This window comes from Mytilus californianus, unplaced genomic scaffold, assembly GCF_021869535.1.
Source record: "Mytilus californianus isolate M0D057914Y unplaced genomic scaffold, xbMytCali1.0.p SCAF_5, whole genome shotgun sequence".
In the NCBI taxonomy this organism is placed as follows: Eukaryota; Metazoa; Mollusca; class Bivalvia; order Mytilida; family Mytilidae; genus Mytilus; species Mytilus californianus.
In genome coordinates this window covers 100,493,018-100,519,703 of record NW_026262701.1, presented here as the reverse complement: position 1 = coordinate 100,519,703, position 26,686 = coordinate 100,493,018, and the positions used below count along the sequence as shown (strand labels likewise).

Sequence of the window (26,686 nt, the reverse complement as noted above, 5' to 3'; positions counted from 1 at the left end):
ATTAATCTAAGAACACATTACATGGTAAAGCATGTTCACATAAAGACTAATAGGAATTTACAGGAAGCTCTTATATGTAGTTCCATAGAAAAGTACGACAAAAATTTCATAAATGGCCAGTATGCATTAGAAAAATATATATAAATATTAAGGAAACAGAAAGTTGATGAGCAATAAATCTGAAACCCCTTCACACAGTATAGCATGCTGACATGAAGCCTAAAAACAAATTTCAGGAAGCTTTTGTGTGTAGTTCCTGGGCAAAATGCGAAGGAATTTAATGGGACGGACAGACATACAGGGGGAAGGATGAACAGAGAAGGTTAAACAGTATACACCCCATCCTTTGGAGCGGGGTATAATTACTTGCTTGTTAAATTATATAGCATATTTGAGTAAGAAGCAAATATAAGGACAAAATTGCTGGTTAGCAAGTTAATTCAGAAGATGCTTTACTCAATAAGATTGGTGATTAAGTTTATTTAAAAGATTTCTTACTCAATAAGATTGGTTTGTAAGTTCATTCAAAAGATTTTTACTCAATATGATTGGTCTGCAAGTTCATTCAAAAGTTTTTTACTCAATAAGATTGGTGTGCAAGTTCATTCAAAAGTTTTTATACTCAATATGATTGGTCTGTAAGTTCATTCAAAAGATTTTTTACTCAATATGATTGGTCTGTAAGTTCATCCAAAAGATTTTTTACTCAATATGATTGGTTTGTAAGTTCATTCAAAAGATTTTTTACTCCATAAGATTGGTCTGTAAGTTCATTACAAAGATTTTTTTACTCCATAAGATTGGTCTGTAAGTTCATTCAAAAGATTTTTTACTCAATAAGATTGGTCTGTAAGTTCATTCAAAAGATTTTTTATTCAATAAGATTGGTCTGCAAGTTCATTTAAAAGATTTTTACTCAATAAGATTGGTTAGTAAGTTTATTCAAAAGATTTTTACTCAATAAGATTGGTCTGTAAGTTCATTCAAAAGTTTTTTACTCAATAAGATTGGTCTGTAAGTTCATTCAAAAGATTTTTACTCAATAAGAATGGTCTGTAAGTTCATTCAAAAGAAAGTTTTTTTACTCAATAAGATTGTTTAGTAAGTTTATTCAAAAGATTTTTACTCAATAAGATTGGTCTGCAAGTTCATTCAAAAGTTTTTTACTCAATAAGATTGGTAAGTAAGTTTATTCAAAAGACTTTTTACTCAATAAGATTATTGTTAGTCAGTGTATTCAAAAGATTTTTTACTCAAGAAGATTATTGTTAGTTAGTTTATTGAAACAATTTTTTACTCAATAAAATTGGTTAGTTCTTATATTTTCTGCTTTACAATTTGACAAGGTAAAGGAACAAAGTTTAAAATTATCAACAACCTTTGATTGAAAGTAATTTTGAAGTCCTCAAAGTTTTTTTAAACCTCAGGTTCTAAGTTATGGGAACTTACAAATTCAACAAAATCTTATGTGAAGATTATGTTCTTACTAGATATCAGTGTTTCCTTCAATCATAAAATAAATCTTGCTACTTCAATTTTTTTTTCTTTATCTATTGCAGCTTCTGAAGGATAGCAACGAGGTTTTAGCTCTAATGACTTTTTGGGATTATTTTAAAGGTGACATGATATGGTGATCATTGATGAAGAACAAAATGTATACAACTATGAATTCCAAATTAAGATCATCAAATCAGATTGATCCATTCCAAAGGGGCAAAACTCTGAGGAGTCTCCAAAAGGTTTCTGTTGAAACATTTACATTTTCTTGCATGAGTCTTCAAACAATTACAGCCTCTAAGTTCACCTCTTAACCTTACATTTCCTGGGCATATCAAAATCTTCACCCCCAGAAAAAGTTATTAAAGAATGGAAGAGTGGATTCAAAATAGGTCATGCATTACAAATATTTGATACAAAATAGGTCAAGCATTACAAATACTTGATACTAAATCCTAATCCAAAATATTGTGAACTATTGGGATCAGCAACTTTAAAACATTTACAGAAAATATATAATCATCACAAGAATAACAGTTGTTCTCAAAGAATAAAGTGAATTCTACCTCTTTATGTCTGAGAGGCCACAATGACTGAATTTCAGACTCTTACTCAATTTTTGTCTAGGAGTGATTGAAACTTTTTTGTCAAAAGCCATAAGTCAAAGTATTTTATGCAAAACTTTTAAAGATTAAAAATACCTGATAAGGCATCTGAATTTGCATCATACTCTGGTGAATCAGAAGGTGAAGGTGGCACTACTGTACTGGCCTTGACCCTTTCTGTCCGACTAGAGAAAGCTCTCACCAAGTTATGTAGATGCTCACTGAGACTACTGCTGAGGTTGGACAGAGATCCACTTCTAAATGAGCTATACAAAATAGAAATATCATATATATATAATTCTGACATAATTAGATAATCATAAGATTGGATATAAATCCACTCTGAATAGAGCTTTGGAAAGTTTAAGTATAATACAGTTTGCAGGTACACAGACTAGCGTAGAAGCTGAGCAGAAATTCGTTCTAAATGAGCTAAACAGAATAAAAATACTGTTAATTCAGAAAATTTTTGAAAACATTCAAAATCAATGAAGGTGCAAGGCTAAATAACCTCAAAAGAAATGAGAAATGCCAATGCACAAACAACTGCAAACCAAATACAATTGACTTATCATAAGTGGTTCCCTTTAAACTGACATAAACACAAACTTAACATGTAAACTATGCAAAAGTTTCAAAGTCAATGAACCACAATCACAGTTATACTTTTAGTTCTAGTTGGGTAAAACGCATATGGAGCTATGAATTCTAGAATGCAGAGCTACTTAAAAGTTTTGTCTAGGTTATAAATGGCAAAGTAAAACTTTGAAATCACAAATACAAAAATCAAATCAGATTTTTCATAGCCATACCTTGCTTGCAAGTGGATCTAGTTGTGTACATATCTAATCAAAGAGAGTGACCTTCAGTTTATATTATGAATCAATTTGCTCCCAGTCAGTTTCAAAGTTTAGAAACAAAGACCTTTTGTATATCAATCCTACTAATTTCAATTTAGATTAGCCACATAATTACAGAAAAATAGACATAAATGGAATTTCCTACAGAGATTAATGAAACTCTCTGTTGGATCATTGCTGTAGTGCTGGTCTTCGAATCAATTACAGAAGCATAACCAGTAATCATTTCTTTTGAGTAAACAAAAAATTAACCTTGTAATTTCATAGAAGAATAGAAAAAACTGGTTACACAGTGATATGTCTTGCCTGTGTAACCTAATCCAAAACGTTGGAAACAGTACGCCTTAGTCTTGCTTTCACAAGTTTATTGAATGACAAAAAAATCACATGATTATAAAAAAAAATTCCTTCTTACAAAAATGCTTTAGCCACTCCTGAAGGACTGACAATTTTTTATTAAGGCCCTATCTTAATTTATTTAAGCTCTGAAGATATGTAGTTAATAAAGAGCTGAGCGCATGATTGCTTGTCGCTTTTTCAACGAATAAAGTTTCACAACTCCTCAATGTCATAAAAAAACTAAAGGGAGGTTATTTTAATAGAAATAAACCAGTCACCAAAGTTTCATGAAAACTGCTCAAAACACTTTTGAGTAATTGTCCGAAAACTGGAAAATCGCCCCTTTTTTATGAATAAAATTCCACTACTCGGAAATGTAAAATCTAAAATTTATAAAAATGAAAAAGGAGCTTACGTCAATGTCATATCAGAATTTTATAAAAAAAACTAAAGGGAGGTTTTTTAATAGATATAAACAATTCACCAAAGTTTCATAAAAGCATTTTTGAGTTATTGTCCGAAAACTGGAAAATCCCCTTTTTTTAATGAATAAAACCCCATATGTTGACCACGGACGGACAGATGGTCGGACGGACAACGGTATAGCATAATAAATGAGAGAATTGTGTATAGGGTCTGCAAAGTTTAAAACCATTTGGTCTTGCATATTTAGAGAAAGAAATTAATAAACTGAACATTTGAAATAAAAAATTACCTCTGGTAGCCATATTTTGCCAAATCTACACAAAACAAAGAACTTTTATAATGTTCGTTATATATTTATTATTTCTGCCAATATAAAAACTAGAGTCTCTAAAGAGCCTGTGTCGCTCACCTTGGTCTATGTGCATATTCAACAAAGGACTCTCTCCAAAAATGTAGACGAGAATAAAATTCATGACAAAAATCTCTGTTTTTGTTGATCTTGTATTGCTGATTTTTTAGTCTGTTTAGTTTCTCTCTATCTTCTTTAGTTTTTGCTCAAAACACAAAAGAGGGTAAAAAAATCCTCATTTAAGGGCAATCACTCCTATAACGAGTGACAGTCTACTAACTATATTGACAAAATTTGACTTGTTAGTAGATCTTGCCTTGCTGATCATTTTTGCTTATTTAAGTGTCTTTTATCTATTATAATTTTTAAGATATATGGCAAAAACGCAAAAAATTGGTAAAAATCGTCATCAAAGGGCAATAACTTTAATAAGGAGTCGACTGATGATTTTGACCATGAGACTTAATTGTAGAACTTGTTTTGCTGATCGTTTTTGCAGTTTATAGTTTCTCCCTGTCTATTATAGTTTTCAAGATATTAGGCAAAAATGAAAAAAAATGGTAAAATTTGTCATTTAAGGGCAATAACTCCTATTAGAAGTCGTCTGACAGTTTTAATATGTATGAACAATTGGTAGAGCTCAACATTCTGAACGTTTTTGCCCTGTCAGATTTTCTCTACCTATAATGGTTTTCAAAAAATAGACAAAACTTGCATTTTACTCCTATCGTCTATTTTTAGCCATGTTGGCCATTATGGTTGGCAGGCGGGGTCATCAAACACATTTTTTGAACAAGATATCCCAATGATGATTGTGGCCAAGTTTGGTTAAATTTGGCCCAGTAGTTTCAGAGGAGAAGATTTTTGTAAAAGTTAACGACGACGGGCCAGGTGAGCTAATAAGAAGATGAGATATGATTGTCAATAAAACAACTCGCCACCAGTTTTTGTCAAATTTGTCTTTGCAGTTTTAGAGATGATCAAAATGTTTAAAGAATGCTTTAAGCAAATGATGGTAATAATGCCAAGTAACTACAATATAGCTCATGAATACTAGCCATTTTGGTTAATTCAGGCTATTGTTCTAATATTAATTCATCATATATATATCGTATAATATTTGCTTGTGAGGCCCTATTTTAGTTCCTGAAAATGTGCAACCTTAGGCCCATCTATTATATATTTTACTATGATTATGTTTCAGAAAATTTCCCAATTGGCTGTTTGATTAGAGCAATAATCTAACATGCTATAGTATAAGTTTTAGTGACAATAATGTCCATTTCCACATCTAACTTAACCTTTAACCCACAATCAATATTACATTGTAGTTTCAGTGTGTGCGGTTAAAACACATATTTCAGAAAACACATATTTCAGACAGAGAACACCTTATATTGTTGTTACCCCCATTGAATCAAACTAAGTAATTACCTCTAAAATCTAAAAATGAGAAAAAATTCCGGTCGTTACAAAAAAACAGAAGACAAGTAATTTTCAAAACTAAATGTCAAATCCAAAATGTATTCTGAATATTGTCAATCTAAATTTCAAAATGTTCTCTAAAATTTAAAAGCAATTAATGTAAAACACACAAAAACTCAGCATTCATTTACATAAATCGCATAAAAGTCAAATTACATTGTTTTATAAGACATATCAATTACTGGCCTGATGCTTATTTCCCTGGAAATCAATAACATCTGTCACAAAAACATTCAGTATTCAATTCTCCTTGATTTTCCCCAATAGTCCATTAATATTTATTAGTATGCTATTATATAAATAATTTTCTTTGTACATAACTGAATAGAAACATTAATACTACATTAATTTTCAATACTATAATCTTAATAGTATGATAATAGTTCTTTATATTTTTGATTTAGTAACTCAGATTTACTGGTTTTATCTATTAAATGGATTCTTTTAAAGACATAAAAGGACGGTTGAGTAATATCAAACTACTTTAACCTTGCTATATGTTTAATAAAGGGACAGTCCTGTCATATGTTAATGTGCAAGTCCTGTCATATATTAATGTGCTAGTCCTGTCATGTTAATGTGTTAGTACTGTCATATGTTAATATGTCAGTCCTGTCATATGTTAATGTGCTAGTCCTGTCATATGTCAATGTGCCAGTCCTGTCATATGTTAATGTGCGAGTCCTGACATATGTTAATGTGCCAGTCCTGTCATATGTTAATGTGCCAGTCCTGTCATATGTTAATGTGCCAGTCCTGTCATATGTTAATGTGCCAGTCCTGTCATATGTTAATGTGCCAGTCCTGTCATATGTTAATGTGCCAGTCCTGTCATATGTTAATGTGCCAGTCCTGTCATATGTTAATATGCCAGTCCTGTCATATGTTAATGTGCCAGTCCTGTCATATGTTAATGTGCCAGTCCTGTCATATGTTAATGTGCCAGTCCTGTCATATGTTAATGTGCGAGTCCTGACATATGTTAATGTGCTGTCATATGTTAATGTGCGAGTCCTGTCATATTTTAAGGTGCCAGCCCTGTCATATGTGTTTTTGGTTGCAGTTTCATTGGAATATACCCCTTTCCCTAGTTACCTTGTAAGATCTATACCTCATACTCAATTATACCTTTCATTAGATTCAGTATATGAGGACCTTCTTGAGCTGATTTTCCCCAGTTCACTCCATACAGAATTAATACTGAGTAACCCAGGACTGGGTGGAGGATGACCGTGTCTATCATAACCATTGATGCTCAGTAATCCTGGGGTTGGAGGGGCTGGTAATTGTCCATCAGATGGGAAACTGTCCCAATTATTGGATTGTTTCTGTCCCAAATCATCACTGGTGAACTGTATTCCATGGTTTGTATGGATATCTGAAATAAAATTTGTTTTTCATATATATATATTAATTGCTATAAATGAACAGTTCTGCTTGACAAATTCAGAAAACTTTTATTCTCTTTATAATTGGTCTGTGACCACCTTCATAGATTAATAAAATGTATCTTATACTGATATATTGTGTCTGCAATACAAACAAATGCACCATTTTAAAAATAAGAAGAAAAATGTAGGTCACTGTGACCTGAATGTTGCTACCGGTAAACAGATTTATCCTTTGAAAGAATTGCAAAAGTGAAATATCATTTATGTAATATATAAATATCAAGTATCTCTAAGATATATATGCTCAAATGCAATACCTAACAAAATTCTCTTAAGCATGTAATTTTTGTCATAATAACTTCAATATTTCTAAATGGCAATGTTATTAAAAAGATGTAAATGGCAGTGAAATATTAATGATATATTACCAGTTTGAGCTTTTTAAGAAATTGACCTGAATGCAAATCCATAACAGTAAAAAAGTATGAAAGTAGGTTATAGTAACCCAAATGTTGCTGAACAGAAAATTATTATGCAAGAGGTATGTAGTAGTGAAATGTCATTGCAATATGTATATATCAGTTTCTGAGAAATGAACATAAATTCAAAGCTAGTTTCAATTCATTTAGGGACAGGATGTAGAATGATGGGGTCCACAGCACTAAAGTGTACAATAGGTCTGCTGTGGTGAAATATTTCTAATATACTGCCATACATTTTAGAAAGATTAAATAAAGATTGGCCATCTATAACAAAAAGTAAAGTTTCTTAATTAGGACTGGTATGTTGGATAAATTTTGGAGAGTACTCAATCATTCATCATAAATTCTACTGGTTTGTGTCCCAAGATAAGGAGTCAACTATATGTTTCAAACCAGTCAAATTATCGCTATTATTGAATCATATACACTATAAATTTGAACACAATATCCAATATTCATATGTTTCATCACGACACATGTCATGCCTGTGATGTGAATAAATTGGTTCAATGTCCCAAGAGATGCTCTTCATACAAACACATCTAGAGTTTTGCTATAATAACATTTTCCCTTCCAGTCAATTAATACTCAATATATTATATAAACTGTTGACACAGAGATATGTCTCACCTTTATGTAATTTTCAAAGTATAATGCAAATGTTGACATTTTTTGGGGCCCTTTATAGCTTGCTGTTCGGTGTGAGCCAAGGCTCTGTGTTGAAGACCGTACTTTGACCTATGATGGTTTACTTTTATAAATTTTGACTTGGATGGAGAGTTGTCTCATTGGCACTCATACCACATCTTCTTATATCTATTAAAATGGCAATACTTTTTACATGTGAAATATGCAAAACATTCAAAGTCAATAAACAACTAGTTCATATAGAGGATACCTTTACAAAATTTGGTCTGTTATTGCAGAGACATTAAGGTAGATTCATGGTATACCGCCATCTTGGATTGTACTATCGCAGTACACAATCAGTCTAGTTATTTGCACAAATCTGCAAATTTATAGACAGATGTGCAACTTTATTGGTTGGACTGTTTATTTATATGAAGAAAACTTGTTGATTTATTGCATTATCCAAAATATTTAAACAAATACCAAACATTTGTGTTTTAGAATCATTTTTTTTCAACTAAGCCATTTAAGGGGAGATAACTCTTTTAGCAAAAAAATTATACTGGACTGATAGGGAAATTTTTAATTTTTAATTGTAACAAGTAAACAAATTCGGTGACACAATTTTTTATTTTTATTTTCTTAAAACATATTATAAAACCTATCTTCTCACAATTTATTTCAAAATTCTATCTCATAGATTTCTTTTAATGCACAAAAACGTTTTTTTCATGAACAATATAAGCAAATTTAGGCAATTTTCAACAACTCATAGCTTGAAAAATAGCACGGTGACCCATCCTTTTTATTATATTTTTGAAAAGATCATAGTAAAATCTTTATTTTGGCAAAGTATAAGAAAATTCTATCACGGGGAAACCTTAAACTGATGATCTACCTTAAGTTTCTTATTGATGTTTCACAACTACATTTATAGTCTTTCGGCTACATGTGTAGATGACCTTATTATTTAAAGATGCATATTTACTAAAAATCAAACTTTGAATGAAAACAGTAATCAGTAATAATACAATGTTATAGGAGTTGGAATCATGTGATACATTGTAGGATTTGAGGGATTGTAGTCTTAAAAAGCAAAATAACAAAAATACCAAACTCCAAGGAAAATTCAAATCGAAAAGTCCCTTATCAAATGGCAAAATCAAAAGCTCAAACATTGATCCTTCTTGAACCTACCTATTTGAGCATTTTTTTTTATTATACTTATCTTATTTAAAGCAAGTTATATATATAATGTTATCTTTTTTAAGTTTACAACTATGAACACTACAAGATGACAAAACCCTGTTTGCATGGACCAATGGCAATATGTATAAAAACAATCATATATTGTACATAGCAGATACTGTTGAAAAGCACTGTTGTTAATACAATATTCTGTCAGATTGGTATATTTAAGAAGAAGCTCTGCTAAAATTATTTTGACTGGGTTTATATATAACAATTGTGATTACAGCAGTTTTATAGTAAATCAATATGATATTGAATATTTAATGCTGTTGTCTGTTTTTTTTAACTTATAATCTTTGATTGCCATCTTGGTATCTTTTCTCTCTTTTTTAAATAGATAATCAGCAGCACATTAAATAATAAGCCATCATTTAATATCCCCCAATTTTTTTTAAGTGATACAGTCCCTTTTCCATCCCAACTGAGTTGAGTTCTCCCATATTATGTATATGTAAGAGAAATTCACTCAGAATAATCCCTTTCTTCCTACGTGCATGGGTTAGAACTTTCCTATTTTCTAAATACAGATTTTTCATTTGGTACTTCAGTCAAGAATTCTATTATAGGTACAGTCCAACATAGAACGATTCAATTATTTATTGATAAATGAACTTTCCTTGTCAGTGCTATATATGTGTATGATTATTAATTATAAATTAGTCCACTTTGTTTTATGCACATGGCATGACAATGCTATTCTTAACATCTGAAGAATGGTCGTAAAATCTATAAAGGGAACATAACATTTTATAAAGTGTATACCTTTCGCATATTTATATGAATAAGGATGTAATAAAAGTAAATGTTTCTGAGACAGCAACAAAACAATAAAGGGTACTGTGAATTCATTTATTTTCGTGGGCACTAATTTTTGATGCTTGAGAAAAAATTTATTTCTGTGGATATTTGATTTTGTGGTTTATACCGTTTTGAAAAAGTCTGCATACAAGCCTATAGATAATTTGTACTTCGTTGAACATTTAAATTTGTGGTTGGCCTATACCCACGAAAACCACAAAAATAGGTATCCCACAAATTATAATGAACCTACAATATCCAAAGTTGAAATTTTGAAAAAATGCTACTCAGTGGCATGAAAGATTCTTTATCATTGCAGTATGTTGACCTCTAGATGTCTTAGGTATGATTGTGATGTTGGGTTACTGTCTAACATTGTTGTTTATTTCATACTTTTATCATTAGATCTAAATGGCAGAAAGAAAATATTATCATGAAATTATCTAGGGAGATAACCTAACTGAACAGTAGCACTTCATCAGTTTATAGACAAAAAACCAAAGAATACATCAAAAACAAGACCAACCCTACTGACTCAACACATAACTAAATGGTATCTTTAAACTTGATCTACAAGTATGTTAGGCCTTGTTTAGAGAAATTAACATTTCCAGTATGTATTTAATTCCAAAACAATTCACAGATGATGAAAATAATTGTTCATTTAAGATCCAAAATGCAGCACTGAGCACAGCATATATCTGTATTAATTGTATGAATGTGGAAACAAAGAAATTTTGGGTAAACATCAAGAAGACAGAAACCCAACTACATAAATAAATAAAAGACATATAAAGGTCAACATACAGTTATCAACAATAGGCTGGTGTCTGTGCAATATTTAAGGATATAAATCACCCAGTTGTGAAAAAATTAATTTTCCTCTAATAATGAAAAAAAATGCAAATCATGTTGGATATATATCCAAAATTTACACTTTAAAACAACAAATTTATATGAAAAACATATTTTATTTCTTCATATATATGGGAAAACAAGTTTTCTTGAATTTTCTCATGTACTTTTTAGTTTCAGACCCCCTATAAAAATCCTGGATTTAGAAAAATTTCATAAAAAGTAGCCAATTTTACCAAATATTTACTTATCTTGGACAGGCAAACTTGCATAAATATCACATTCTGCAATGAAAATACTTTAAAAATGCCTACTGTTTTCACTAGCTGCTTGATAGAGTAATGGACATCTACTATCATCAATATCAAACTCCTGTAGGGATATAGCCTCATCCCTATCTGTGGGGTTTCTCCACGCCATTTCTTCTTTTTGCGGCTGTCTGGCGCCCCACCAAGTCGATGTAAAACTCCAAATCATAGAGAGACAATGTATTGAAACATTCGACCAGTTTTATTAATTTCTTCAATATTTTACGTCAGACTGACAAAAATTTAAATCCAGCTATTGTGTAAATAATATTCCACTCAAATTAATAACAGGCAACATCATGGCTCTTTTGTCAAAAACAAAATCCAAAATCAATACATTACTTAAACTGCAGTATTCACAAAATGAATAATGAATTGTTAAATCTAAGTTTTACATAACTACAAGAAAAGGATTAATTTCAATATTACAGATAAACCTTGTTTTCTTTAAGAGTACAGATGTGTTTCCACAAATGAACAAATTTTAGACACAAAGAGGCAATTATTATCCAAAATGCATGGAAAATTTCCTTTGTAAACTTCTTAATCACATAGAGTCAGACTTATCCAATGGAATGAATTCACTTGAATATGTGTAGGCTTCATACTATCACTTGATATTTCAATCCAAGTACACAGCTGTCTCCATAAAATATACTACGTCTATGCAAACTCATCGTTACAAAAGCCACTGATAGTGTTCAATGAGCCTCAATTACAAAATATAAATTGAAACTGTCATTTTTTCAGATTCCTATAGCTATACATATATTCATGAAAGGGAGAATGTATTTTTTTTGGTCTCTCTACGGTATTGGTAATGTTTAATCAATACCTAACCCTCAGAAGAAATTGTTCATGATGAATTGGATTTCCTGGTCTTTGGCTTTATACACAATCGGAAGACTTTCGGTGAAATCAGTGTAAAATCTGTCAATACTCTATTTACAGTCGGGACTGACAAACAAATAGATATATATTGAACATGCTATAAATATAAGTTCTGATACAGCTTGATTGAAAAATGATGTTCGTCTAAAGGTTTATTATCCCTTCTCATAAATATTTTAATAACTCAGAGGTATACCTTTTATACCATGTGCTTAGAATATATAATCTCTGAAGTACTGTCTCCGGAATATGTTTTCAAATACTGAAACAAGTTGGAATATGGAAGATTTTTAATTTTCAGAAGTATTTTTGTGGTGATGGCCTGGAAGACAGTATGGGTTTGTGAACAGGGTTGTCAAGTCAATGACTGGTTTATGGGACCAGTATCAGTAGTTTTGATTCTATTATTCTTGTTATACATTCATGTTTCCTGTTTGTTTGTTGTCATTATTTTAAATCCAATTATCATTTACAGCATAGGTTTCTGGGGAACATTTCCTTTAAATTCAACAAATGATTTCAGAGGATAAAACAATGAATTTTCCATGTATTGTTCTTTGTAAAATCATAGTAAAAGTATGTTTTTTGGTGGTGGCCAAATTAGATGTTATGTTAGATATGTTCAGATGATCAATAATAAAGAGATTTAATGTCCCCTAAGTTGCATATATTTTATCTGACCAAGGGCACTTTTTTTTTCTTTTAAACTTTTTATAAATATCCACAAGAAATGTAGACATCTCCTTATTTTTATATGAGATTGCTAACAAATTTTTTACAATGTTATTTTCCATATATATTTCTAAGGGTATGACTCCTGTACAAATAATTGGTCAGCACTCTTCCAAGACCTTGCTGATATAAGCCTTTGTTATAAACTTCAATTCGACAAAAAATGTAGGAGTGGGAGTGCTCACAATGCAATGTTCAATATAAATTAAACTTCAGAAAGACATATAATTCCTGAAAAAATAAAAGATCAGCACTGATTCTCGAACTCACCGGAGACATTGCAGAAATTTCTCCTGCAACAAATGTAGTTGTGCGAGTGCTTACAATGCAATTTTCTATATAATTAATATTTCCAAAGGGCATATCTTTTAAAAATAGTCGATTGGCACTGATTTTCAAAAAAGTTCACGACATTGCTGATATAAATCATTGATGTAAATTTCAAAAATATCTGGTAAGAATTGTACACTTGAAAGTGCTTACATTGCAATTTTCTATAGAATTTACATTTCCAAGGGCATATCTCCTGAACAAATAATTCATCAGCGCTGATTTTCGAAATCATCATTCATAACAGACTTGCTGATTCAAACTTTCAATATAAATTATATAATAATTCTACAAGAAATGTAGGCCTGAGAGTGCTTACAATGCAATATTCATATAATTAATATTTCCAAGGGGCATAACTCTTCTAAAAATAGTTGATTGGCACTGATATTTTTTTGACTTGTCCGAGACATTGCTGATATAAATTTCATAAATATCTGGGAAGATTGCACAAGTGAAACTGCTTACAAGACCAGACAGGTGGATGCCCAGTATTTTTATGTCCCCATGACTGTGCCAAAATCATAGGATAAATTTACACTGCAATTGAGTCAAACCATTAATTGAAGGCATTTCCTCAACATTTTTCTTTTCAAACTTCTTTTCAAGGCTCACAGTACACTAAATATGAACTTTTATGTAATTTATCAAAAGTTTTTTGGGAAAAGTCCCTTAGTGTGTAATATACATGAAGGTCCAGTTGACTTCCTCGTGTTCTTGCATGAAACTTAAATTCAAAATGGCTGAACACCACTAATACATGCGTAACCAATCTCTAGCTAATGGATTAAATTGAAGGTCACATGAATACGGATTCAATGAGGTCGAATTATTCACTTGCAAGTGAATAATTCATCAGCGATGTTTCTTACCTTATTTTGACAAAATTGAACTAAACTGGCTGCTAAAAGCAAATTAGTATTTCACTTTCATTAATGATTGAACAAAAAAAAATCTCAAATTTTAATTTTTTATATATCTCGTAGCTAATGCCCCTTTAAGGCAACAAGTAGATAAGCTAAAGTTCTAGTTAATTCTTTAACAAGTTTGATAGCTGAAAATTACTCAATTCTGTAATATACATTTTGCAAAATGACTTTCTATATATCCAAATTTATTCACAAAAACAATCCATTTGTTTTTCAAGGCTTTAGAACCTTTTACTGTTTGAATCAATAAAATTGAAGATGCTTTAATCAAATAGTAGAGAAATATTGTGTGAAATCAGGCTCTATTGATTTTTCTCTACTCTATTTAACTTTGACCTGAATGTTGTATTGAATAACACAATCAATCAGTCTGCTTCAATAGTATATCTTGATAAATCACAACCTACAGTACAGATTCAATCTCAGCAAATTTGTCATTTTTTCTTCACATTTTAAAAACAAATCTTGTGCTTATAAATTGTTTCATTCTTTTATGTTAATAAGACAAACTGCGTACTCTTATGATCAAAGTTCAGAATAAACTGAATAAGTAGAACCTGGGACTAATAGATAAAGGGACATGAAACTAAATTATTTTTTCAATTTCATTGTCCCGTTATTGTTTACCTGGCTGTTTTTGGGGCATTTCTCTGTTCAAACATTGGATTACAATTTTTCAAAGTCCTCTTAGGATTGCAAAATTAATATAGATAAAAAAATATGTGCCACTTAAGATGAATCATTGTAGGGTGTTCAGAACTAATTTTCATTTCCACAATTTTATCATTAAGTTGTTATTCTGGTGTCCAAAGTTTGAGAATTTTTCATTTTCAAAGTAAATTTTTCAAATATTTTAATTTTAGAAGGTACATGGAATTTACATATTCTTTATTTCTTGATATTTTTTCATCCATAATTTTTATATGTTTCCCTTACCAAAATGTGGTTAAAATCCTGAAGAGTTTGTCAACTTTCCCCCAAAATCTGTAATTTTTGTCTATTTGGAGTGTTAATGTCAACACTTTATAAGAAAAGCTCCTCAAAAATAATTCTATTTTACTTTCTTGTGTGACTATTCATCAACTTGAAACACTTTTTATCTTGCAACAATGGACTTAATATTCTGGACAAAATAAGGCATTTACAGAAAATACTTCTTTCAGTTTCTCTATTACTGCGGAGACCTTTGATCTTATGACTACAAAGTCAATAGAGGTCTTCCTCCTACCAATGTGCATTATCAAACCAAGTTTGGGAAAGATATTATTTAAACCTCAAAAGATTTGATCTAGAAATTGAGTTGTTGATGCCTGGACATGAGGACAGCATTCATCATATAAACCAGTCGTCTACATTACAACTTGGCTATAAATATTGGACAGGTACAACAGACCACACATACAGCAAGTCACAACACACAATACAACATTCAGTTACCGCATGTCACAACACACAATACAACACTCAGTTACCACATGTCACAACATACAATACAACACTCAGTTACCGCATGTCACAACAAACAATACTACACTCAGTTACCGCATGTCACAACACACAATACAACACTCAGTTACCAAATGTCACGACAAACAATACTACACTCAGTTACTGTGTGTCACAACACACAATACTACACTCAGTTACCGCATGTCACAAGACACAATACAACACTCAGTTACCGCATGTCACAACACATGATACAACACTCAGTTACCACATGTCACAATACACAATACAACACTCAGTTACCGCATGTCACAACACATGATACAACACTCAGTTACCACATGTCACAACAAACAATACAACAGTCAGTTACCAAATGTCACAACAAACAATACTATACTCAGTTACCGCATGTCACAACACACAATACTACACTCAGTTACCGCATTTCACAACACACAATACAATACTCAGTTACCGCACATCACAACACACAATACAACACTCAGTTACCGCACATCAAAACACACAATACAATACTCAGTTACCGCACATCAAAACACATAATACAACACTCAATTACCCCATGTCACAACACACAATACAACACTTAGTTACCGCACATCACAACACAACACTCAGTTAAAAATCAATCAACATATAGCTGATTTGGAGTGAACCACTGTGAAGGAGTGAACCTCTGAAACAGTGTTATTGCTTGACACTGAAAAACTCTGATTTAAGACCCTGCACTATAATACATATAGAATACACAGAGATTTTTCAGATAAATTACCTACAGTTATTAGTATTGTGAAAAATCATCATAAAGAGTGATTTTTAATTGAATGATAGTAGAGACAGCAATGTTATTGTAACTTCACTTACCTGGAATACTGAAGTCATTCTTTAGCGGGCCAACATTTTCACTACTTCTTCTCCCGGTAATTAACAATCTATGTGCTGGATTTATACCTCCAGCATATGTTCCTCTACGTGGCTGGGACTTGAAACGCTGAATGGATTCTGTGTCAAAGGTAAAATGCTCTGGTTCTGGGGTAGTTACTTCACTGGGTTCCTCTACTTTAAAGACTGGATTACTAACTCCCCCAGGAAGCTCTTCATTACCATTTATTAGGCTTTCCTCAGAGATAGTTGATACTTTGGAACCAGCAAAATGACTGACTTCAATCCTGGGTGGAATTTTATCATCACTGTCACCCATACTTCTTGATATCGTATTGATTCATAATTTAAGTGAGTAAGCACCACCTTTAAAAGTTACTTCTGAAAAATAAATTGCAGTCAATAATGAAAAAGTTCAGCATTGTAACAGACAATTTTTAGAAATATATAGCATAAAATTAAAGATTATGAAACCAAGGCACAAGGTTGATGAACACGAAACAGCAATCTTATAATATACTAATAATTGGTCAAACCAGGGACAGTGTTTTTTTTTTTGTTGTCTACTTCTTACTTTTCCCTATTTTCAATGTAAATATTCATTACAATATTGAATCATAGATAGCGATCAAGGTTGTATCATATTACAAGACCTAACTCTCTCCCAAAGTATTTTTAAAATTAAGTAAACATACGAGTTTAACCCTGCCACATTCTGTATGTGCCTGTCCCAAGTCAGGAGCCTGTAATTCAGTGGTTGTTGTTTGTTGCTATGTAACATATTTGTTTTTCGTTCATTATTTTGTACATAAATTAGGCCGTTAGTTTTCTCGTATGAATTGTTTTACATTTGTCATTTCGGGGCCTTTTATAGCTGACTATGGGGTATGGGCTTTGCTCATTGTTGAAGGCCATACGGTGACCTATAGTTGTTAATTTCTGTGTCATTTGGTCTTCTTTTTATATATGTATGTAAAATTACCACAGTCCACCTCTCAAGTAAGGCTTTATTTTATGTTACACATGTGTTGTACACCTTACGTAGACAAAACTTTCCAAAACTTTTTTGTTTGAGAATCATAAGGACATGCACAAGGGCACATTATTGGAAAATTTGATTAATTAAAAAAAAAAAAAAAAAAAAAAGAGGTATCTTGATAACAAATGATTTTAAACAATTATTCGTCTATTGCAATGCTTTATTGGTACCAAGAATATCCAACTATATGCTGTTATTCATGTTATAAGGGAGACAACTTCGATTATACATTGCAAAAATAATTAGACACAAATTTACTGTAACAGTAATGGTTTTACTGTGAAAATCAATCTAAATTTAACTTTTATCACCAATTTCAATTAATAATCATATAATCTGCTCCAGTCTTATATAAAAAATTCTTCAATCTTTATTTTTTATCAAAAAAAGAACTCCTTTTCTCCATTTAAACAAACAAAGCCCAATTCAAAATATTTGAAGTGTCAAACAGAATTTCAGGTTTTTTCAACCCAAAGAAGGTACTTTTTAATTTTACAAAAGAACTATCAGTACTTCTTATTTAACCATTTTATACTTCTATTTTAGGTTTCTCAAAAAGATAGTAGTGATGTAGATAAAACAGTCTCATTCCCTCAACTCAACTTTTCAATATTTTGCCAGCAATTAAGCAAATGGGCAAACATAATGTCATCAGCATATTTTTAGAGATCTGTTCATATGGGAATTCAAATGAAAACCTTTACAACAAATTGACTTCCATGAATAAATGGAGATCTGGGATATAAATTAATGAAACAACAAAAACAACAAAAAACACTCTAAAAAGCCATCAATGTACGATCTTGAACAATATGAGTGCTATAAGAGTTAATGTAATGTGTCGTTTGGTTTAATTTTCATATTAATTCCAATATTCAGATATAGTTATAGTTTTAGTATATAAATCTAGTACAGTTATAGCAAAATTTAAAATACTTCATTACTTAAGTTCTTTTTTATGTAAATATGTACTCAAGCGGTTTGTTTTTTGTTTCCACTAGATTTCTTCAGATTGGACAGAAAGAAAAGCATGAAAATGTGATTTCAATTCAGGACTTTAAATTAAAAAAATGTGCAGATTATGCCAGATTATCTGACTAATCAGAAGCCTAGCAACAACTCTTGCTGAGGGGAATCTGTTTGGCTATGCAGTATAAATACACACTCACTTCCAATGGGGGACACAAACTCCATAATTCTATGGTAATTTGGAACACAACAAGTTAAACAAATAGGTTGTTAAGCATGTTGGTTTAACCCACCATGTTAATCCTGAACAGATTACTGACAGCCATTTGTCAGTTGTTTCCATGAGGATGTTTGAAGAAATTCTCCCTAAAAGGAACAAGTATATGATGGACATTGATTTTTCTACAATTTATAGATATAAGAAGATGTGGTATGAGTGCCAATGAGACAACTCTCCATCCAAGTCAAAATTTATAAAAGTAAACCATTATAGGTCACAGTACGGTCTTCAACACGGAGCCTTGGCTCACACCGAACAGTAAGCTATAAAGGGCCCCAAAAAATTACTAGTGTAAAACCATTCAAACGGGAAAAACCAACGGTCTAATCTATATAAAAAACGAGAAACGAGAAACACTTATGAACCACATCAACAAACGACAACTACTGAACATCAGATTCCTGACTTAGGACAGGTGCAAACAAATGCAGCAGGTTTAAACGTTTTAATGGTACCAAACCTTCACCCTTTTTCTGAAACAATAGTGTAACATCACAACATAGAAAGACACACTATAAAATATCAACTGAAATAGCTTAACTCAATCAAAGGACATATTAACACCATTGAACATACACTGAAAAAGTAAATTTGACCTATGATACAATGTAAATACAAAATAAATAAACTAAGGGAAGAATAATAAAAGTAACATGTTATATCGGTAAGAAATGTTAAACAATTAAAGAAAAACAATATGCTCGAACAAAAATATCAGCTATTTGCAATAACTTTAAACACAGGTAAATGAAAATAATTTTGTTGTTAGGTATACGTGTACAGTACCAATAGAGAAAGGAAATATTTTTACAAAATAAATAATTTTGATGTTCATAGTACGAAGTGAAAATTTATAGTAATACCAAACACTTATCAAAGCTGGTATATAGACCAGATATAATAACCCTGAATAACATTAAATAACAAAAAAGCAATACAATTAGTATCAACAGGTCAAATAAACAAGAAAGTACGATTTGAGAGTACTCGCAGTTACTGACAGCTAGTTAAAAGCCAAAACAATTAATAATAAAAAATTATGCATCAGAGACTAAAATCAACTAAAACACATCCCAGGGATTTAGTATTTTAACGTCATGGACAGTCAAAGAAGACATGACTAGTGCAATGCCAAAAATAAATGTATCGACAGACAGTAGGATAGGAGTTTAACCTCTTTATAGATCAAAACGAACGTGGGTGTGTCTTTATACATCCCGTTTGAAAAAAAATACAAATTTAGTTATGTTTTAATTTGCTGATGACAAAATCGATATTAGTGCCAATGTAAACTATACTCAAAGATCTAATTACAACATTGGTAAGATAACCTTTACTAATAAGTTTGTTTAAAGGTTCGATGAGTTTACACGGATCACATAGTGATTTCCGCGCTTTAAGTACAATATTACCGTAAAATTTAGGATGTGAAATACCGTTTTTAATCAGTTTTCTACAAGTACAGCCAAATTTACTAATCAAATCTTTGTATCTATGAAAGAACTTAGCAAAAGTTTTACGTAATTTATGGTAAAGAAATCCCTGATTTAATAATTTACCAGTGATGCATTGATTACGTTTGTTAAAATCTATGACATCACTACACACACGGGCATAACAAACGAGTTGGGGTATATAAACACCGTATGATGGAGCAAAAGGAACATTGCCGTCAAAAAAATTTCAATAAATTTAGTTTTTGACTGATTTTTTAAAGTCAGAACATGATTTGACCTGTTCAAGTCAGTTTGCAGAACAAAAAACCTATACCTTGAAGTTTAGAAAATTAGATTTCTAACTTTCTATTCTACTAATAAAGTTTTATAAGATCAAAAATCTAAAAGTATGTAGGATCATTCTACAGTGTACTCCACCCTATCATCGTCATATAGTGAAGAGATTTTCTACAAGGTACCAATATATCATCCCCCTGTAAAGTGATTGTTTTTAAAAATTGACTTCATGCAGTCATGTTTTAAAATATGCCAGGAACAATCAGGGATTTCTATAAAGGACCTTTATGCATCAATTCTGTAAATGTGAGATAAAGATTGGCTCAGGTCACATTGTTTCTAAAGCTTTAATAAGATATGTCCACTAACTGAGCAAAGGGAGATAAATCCTTATTTCAATTTAACAGCAATTATTTTTTTACCAATTGAACTGCAAATATGTTATTTCATATACCTAAAGTTCCTTTCGCTATTTGTGGACAGTTCAATTCAAAATAGCACAGCAGTTACAAATGTGAAGTTTAGTGACTGATCATGGTGGACCACTTCCAAAAAGTGATGCAAAAATTTCTCAGTGAACTTTCTTTAAAAAGTGTTTGACTATTTAATACACCAGAATCAAATATAAATAAACCTTTAGTTTTGTGTTTGTGACAGGCATCTTTAACATGCCATGTTAATTTCAAAAAGGTCAACAAATTAACTAAAGTCCCTCTGCCTATAACTAATTAAATTGAATCCTCAACAACAGAATTATTATGCTAATAGTACTTCTAAATGAGACAAATGAATTTGTCAAATAATAAATACTAATATACATACAACCGCCTCAGTGGTCTCATGGTAGCATGTTCACCTCAAGTGCAGGAGGTTGTGGGTTCGAACCCCAGTTGGGTCAAACCAAAGACTTTAAAATTGGTATTCACTGCTTCTCCACTTAGCAAGCAGCATTAAGGAGTACCGGTAAAAGCAAAGACTGGTTGGCGAAGAGTCAAAATAATGTGTCAGGGTAATTATGGTGACATGTCTTCCTGTGGACTGTTACCTTGTGAACTAGCAAGTTAAAAATCCGGCTCAGCGTGTCGGTCTAGTACAAAGCAGGGTTATCAGACACATTTCTTAAACTAGATACCCTAATCTCTTTTGAGATTCTGAGTCCGGAGCGATGGATAGCAAATCACAAAATCGCTCTGGACTCAGAATCCAAAAAGGGATTATAGATACCCCAATGATAATTGTGGCCAACTTTGGTTAAATTTCGTCCAGTAGTTTTAGAGGAGAAAATTTTGTAAAAGTGAGCGAACAACAAAGACGGACCTCAAGTTATGAGAAAAGCTTACTTGACCCAAAGGTCTTGGTGATTTAAAACAGAAATCTCGAAAAATCAAGGTAATTCCTTCTTATGAACAATAATTAAGGCATGACATAAAGGTGTCAGACCACCAATTCAACCACCCCAATTTAGACGTATGTAAAAGTAGCCCTTCCCTGACAAGAAATAGTGCTTTTGATGTCATTGTTTACTTAAACAAACAAACAAATTTGCAGAAATGAAACTTTTGGTGAAAGAGAAATATATTTAGACTATTTGAGCCAAAATTTACTTGTCCATGAGTTTGCATTAGAAATTGAGGATTAATGCACTCCATAGTATACTTATTTAGGATTTCCAGAAAACTAGGGGTTATTTTTAGGCAGCGTCTGCACGACCCCGCATAAGGGGACCAGTAGCCAAATTGGCATTCGTAGGCTATGTGTACCCGCTTCTGGTTTTATAATAAAATGTCATTGGATCAGGAATGAAACATGAAATATACCAGGAAATTATCGCAATTAGTGAATAAATTGATTACTACTCATTAGTTTTTATAAATATTCATATAGTAAGTGAACAGTTTCTCTCAGTTAATAAATAAGCTTAAAATGGAAGAGTGTGATATATATGTGGGGAAGACATTTAAAAGTTATAATGAATTGGAACAATTTGTTTCAAATTACCAATCAAATAACTACATACAATTGTATAAAAGAAACTCTAAATCAATTGCTGCTTTAGAGAAAAGAAGACCTGGAAACAGAAAAATCAAGTTTACTAGACTCAATTATTCTTGTATTCATGGAGAGGGAAAATTCCAAACAAATTCGACAGGAAAAAGGCCTCATACAAGGTAATTTTTTAAAAGTTATAATTTTAAATCAAATTTGCCACGTTCCATTCCTTAGTCAAGATTTTTTATGTAATTTCTGTCAAATACTCCCTTTTTTCTAGTGTAAACCATTCATGATATAAAGGATATGTCTACTTTCAGTACTTTCTGAATGGTGTGACTAAAGATGGGCAAAACCTGATTGTGAGGGAAGCACACAATACTCACAATATGATATTAACAAATCTTTATTTGATTATCTTCCAAGACAGGAAATTAGACGTACATACTATGGAAGGTGTTAAAAACATGTTAAAAATGAAAGCAAATAAAAAACTACTTCAATATGAATTATCATCAACTGGGAAAATAGTTTTTTAGACCACCATGTTCCTTTGGCTCCATCATTCGATGTTTATATATCCCAACTCGTTTGTTATGCCCGTGTGTGTAGTGATGTCATAGATTTTAACGAATGTAATCATTGCATCACTGGTAAATTATTAAGACAGGGATTTCGTTACCATAAATTACTTAAAACTTTTACTTAATTCTTTGATAGATACAATGTACAAAGATTTGATTAATAAATTTGGTTGTACCTGTAGAAAACTTATTAAAATCAGTATTTCACATCCTAAACTTTTTGGTCATATTGTACTAAAAGCATGGAAATCACTATGTGATCCGTGTAAACTCATCGAACCTTAAAACAAACTTATTAGTAAAGGTTATCTTATTAATGTTTTAATAAGATCTTTGAATATTGTTTACATTGGCACAAATATCGATTTTGTCATCAACAAATTAAAACATAACTAAATTTTCAAACGGTTTTTTGGATATTTAAATATACATCCACATTCATTTTCTATATAGAGATTGCTTTATCTATATATAACATTATACATATGTATTATAAGGTTAAATCCAAACTATCCAACTGCCTGTCGATACTTTTATTTCTTCTTTGACTGTCCATGGCGTTAAAACACTAGTTGATTTTAGTCTCTGATGCATGATTTTTTATTATTGTTTTTGGCTTTTAACTAGCTTTCAGTAACTACAAGTACTCTCAAATCGTACTTTCGTGTTAATTTGACCCGTTACACAATTTGTAATGCATTTTTTTTTCTTCAATGTTTTCTTATTTTGTGTTATATCTCGTCTCACTATTTTTAATATGTACCACCTTTGTATTTAGTATGATGATAAATTTTCACTGCTGTTCTTGTACAATGAACAACAAATTTGAATCTGGAGTTCTGAATGACATATTTTTCCAGGATAAACCAAAGCAAAATTTTTTTGATAAATAAATTACTGATCATTACTTTTTGACTTAACACATACAAAACTGAATGACTTGCAACTGCCTCTTTTTGTACTTATGTGTGTTGATGGAAATGGTGAAAGCATTATAGTTGGTACAAGTCAAATAGCAACTGGTTAATTCAGCACCTATAAAAAGTCAAATCAGCACCTAGTCAAATCGGCATCTAGTCAAATCGGCATCTAGTCAAATCGGCACCTATTTAAAGTCATTTCAGCATTTGATAATTCAAATGGTGCCTAATATTATTTTTACTTTTCTTTTCTTTTTATTTGAGAATAAATTTTATGTATATATATATATATATATACCTTTTTGCAAGACTTACAATTTCAGAGGTTAATTTCATACATCTTTAAAAAACTCAGCAAATGTAATTATGAATACATTATAAACAATAATCAGTTGGCTTTCTATTTGAAGTTTTCTCAATACTCTATTAAAAATGTTTTGATTGGTCATCACTAAAAGACACTTTAAAAACTTATGAACTTATATCAATTACAAAAAATAAACCGTTTGTTGTTTTAATAATTTTCAGGTACTTTTTTAAAAAGAACCCATTACGCAAGATGTTGTTTAATCCACAGATGAGGATAAAACTAATTTAATCATTGTGATTTTAATTTTATTTTTTTTCTGCATTTCCTGTATACTTGTACTAAATGAATAACATTGGCAACAATCTTGTAGCCCATATTTACTAGTAATTTGCAGTTGTCATGAAATAGAGGTTCCTTTATAACATAAGTCCCAGTAGGAACAGATATTATAGCCCCATTATTTATAACAAAGTTTCCATTGGAACTTCTGTTTAATACGCGCAACAGCACAACATATATACGTTGACATCAAAATATTTTAAAAAATTATGACAAAAAACCGGAGTCTTCAATAGTTTACTTGCAAAACATAATGTGAATTTTGGGTACCAAAATAACTACATCGGGTGCCGAATTAACCAGGTCCCGATTTGATTAGGTGCCGAAGTGACTAACGTCACAGTACCCAAATTGCACCTATTCAACAAAAATAGTTGCGGAAATCTTACAAATTTTCTTTGAGACTAAACAATTTGTATTTTTATGATTTGACATAATACACGTTTTTCAACATAGGTAAATATATTTAAATATACACAAAACTTTATCAGTTTATATCAACAGATGAAACATTCACTGGAAAAAGTAAATCTACGAAAACGTCGCCATGCGAAGTTCTCCAAAAGTCATCTTTTAAAACAGGTTGGGAACAACCCCTCAAACGAGGGGTAACCCCTCAATGTAATGACTATCCCTTTAATGAGGGGTACATTTCAAGTGATAAAAAATATTTTTTTGTAAAAACCACTTTTTAGTACAAATGAGCAAATATTTATATTATTTGAAGAAACTTTTCCCAAAGAACTATACATCTATCTGGTATTATATGGTCAAAACATGTCCAAGAATTTTGTAATATTCCTGGACTTATATCTTCCTTATTATTAAAAATAAGTGGAACCCTCTTTTAGAAAAGTTGTTCCAAATATAATAAATTTTCCCTTTTTAAGTTGAAAAATCAGTTTTTCTTTTTTCTTTTTTACAACAATAAAACGACCCCTTGTCTCAGGGACAGTCCATCATTTAAGGGATATCCCTCATTTGAGGGGTTGTTCCCAACCTGTTAAAAATGAGCAAATTAAATATGTAACAAGCATCCATTTCTTAAAAAATGAATAGTAAGCATGGACTAATGTCAAATTGTTCTAAATATTTGAAGAAATAAAACAAAACATCTGTTATTCGATTTTTTAAGGATGTGAATTTAAGCATGGATGCAATTTGGGTACTCCTCCAGAATCCTTGATCGTTTGGAGGTCGGTTCAAACCCATTTTTCTATGATTCAATATCGATTCAAAATTAAATTGGTGTATTAAACTATATAGTAAATAAGGATACATCTACAAAATAAACACAGAATGGAAACTTTTGTCTGGATCATAAAAAAATTCGTAAGGGTTCCGCAGAACCCAGTGTCTCGCCTACTTTTTCTGTTAATTGCAGGCTCAACAAAAATGACAAAGTAAATCAATAAAAATATTCCACTTGATACTATCTTTTGATTGTAAGAAGCTTCTGTCCAAGTTTGGTAAAAATCAAGGATAGTTTATGAATCTAATAAATGTTTAAAAGCTTTAACTGCAGACTGAATGTAATGTTAACTGGAAGAAAACAAAATTTCCTTCTAGATACTAGCTTTTGATCATAAACAAGCTTCTGTCCAAGTTTGGTACAAATCCAAAATAGTATAAGAAAGTTATTAAAATTTTAACAACTTTAACCACGAGTGAATGTGTTGTTTCCTGGCATAAAATTTAAGTCCATTTAAAAGTAAAATACAGAAAAAATGGATTTATTTTTTTACAAAATTTCCTTCTAGATACTAGCTTTTGATCATAAACAAGCTTCTGTCCAAGTTTGGTACAAATCCAAAATAGTATAAGAAAGTTATTAAAATTTTAACAACTTTAACCACGAGTGAATGTGTTGTTTCCTGGCAGAAAATCTAAGTCCATTTAAAAGTAAAATAAGGAAAAAATGGATTTATTTTTTTACAAAATTTACTTCTGGATACTGTAAATTCAGAAATTATTGCGAGGTTATTATTAATGCGAATAATGCGACTGGGT

The 26,686-nt window shown here is 31.2% G+C and overlaps 1 protein-coding gene and 1 long non-coding RNA gene across 3 annotated transcripts in view; one reads left to right on the top strand and one right to left on the bottom strand.

Annotated features, from left to right (window-relative positions):
* Positions 1-26,686, top strand: part of LOC127702195 (uncharacterized) — a 305,823-nt gene that overhangs the window by 190,836 nt on the left and 88,301 nt on the right. The window lies entirely within an intron of this gene.
* LOC127702113 (uncharacterized) overlaps positions 1-26,686 on the bottom strand; it is a 55,048-nt gene that overhangs the window by 21,267 nt on the left and 7,095 nt on the right. The window contains exons 2-4 of one of the 2 annotated variants that reach the window (XM_052206180.1): positions 16,496-16,894; positions 6,690-6,939; positions 2,199-2,368 (exon numbers count right to left, since the gene is read on the bottom strand). In XM_052206180.1, coding sequence (XP_052062140.1) covers positions 2,199-2,368; positions 6,690-6,939; positions 16,496-16,832 — 757 coding nt within the window. In that variant the 5' untranslated portion in view covers positions 16,833-16,894. Of the gene's footprint in view, positions 1-2,198; positions 2,369-6,689; positions 6,940-11,282; positions 11,571-16,495; positions 16,895-26,686 lie in introns of those variants that run through there. The other variant, XM_052206182.1, reaches the window with a different exon arrangement.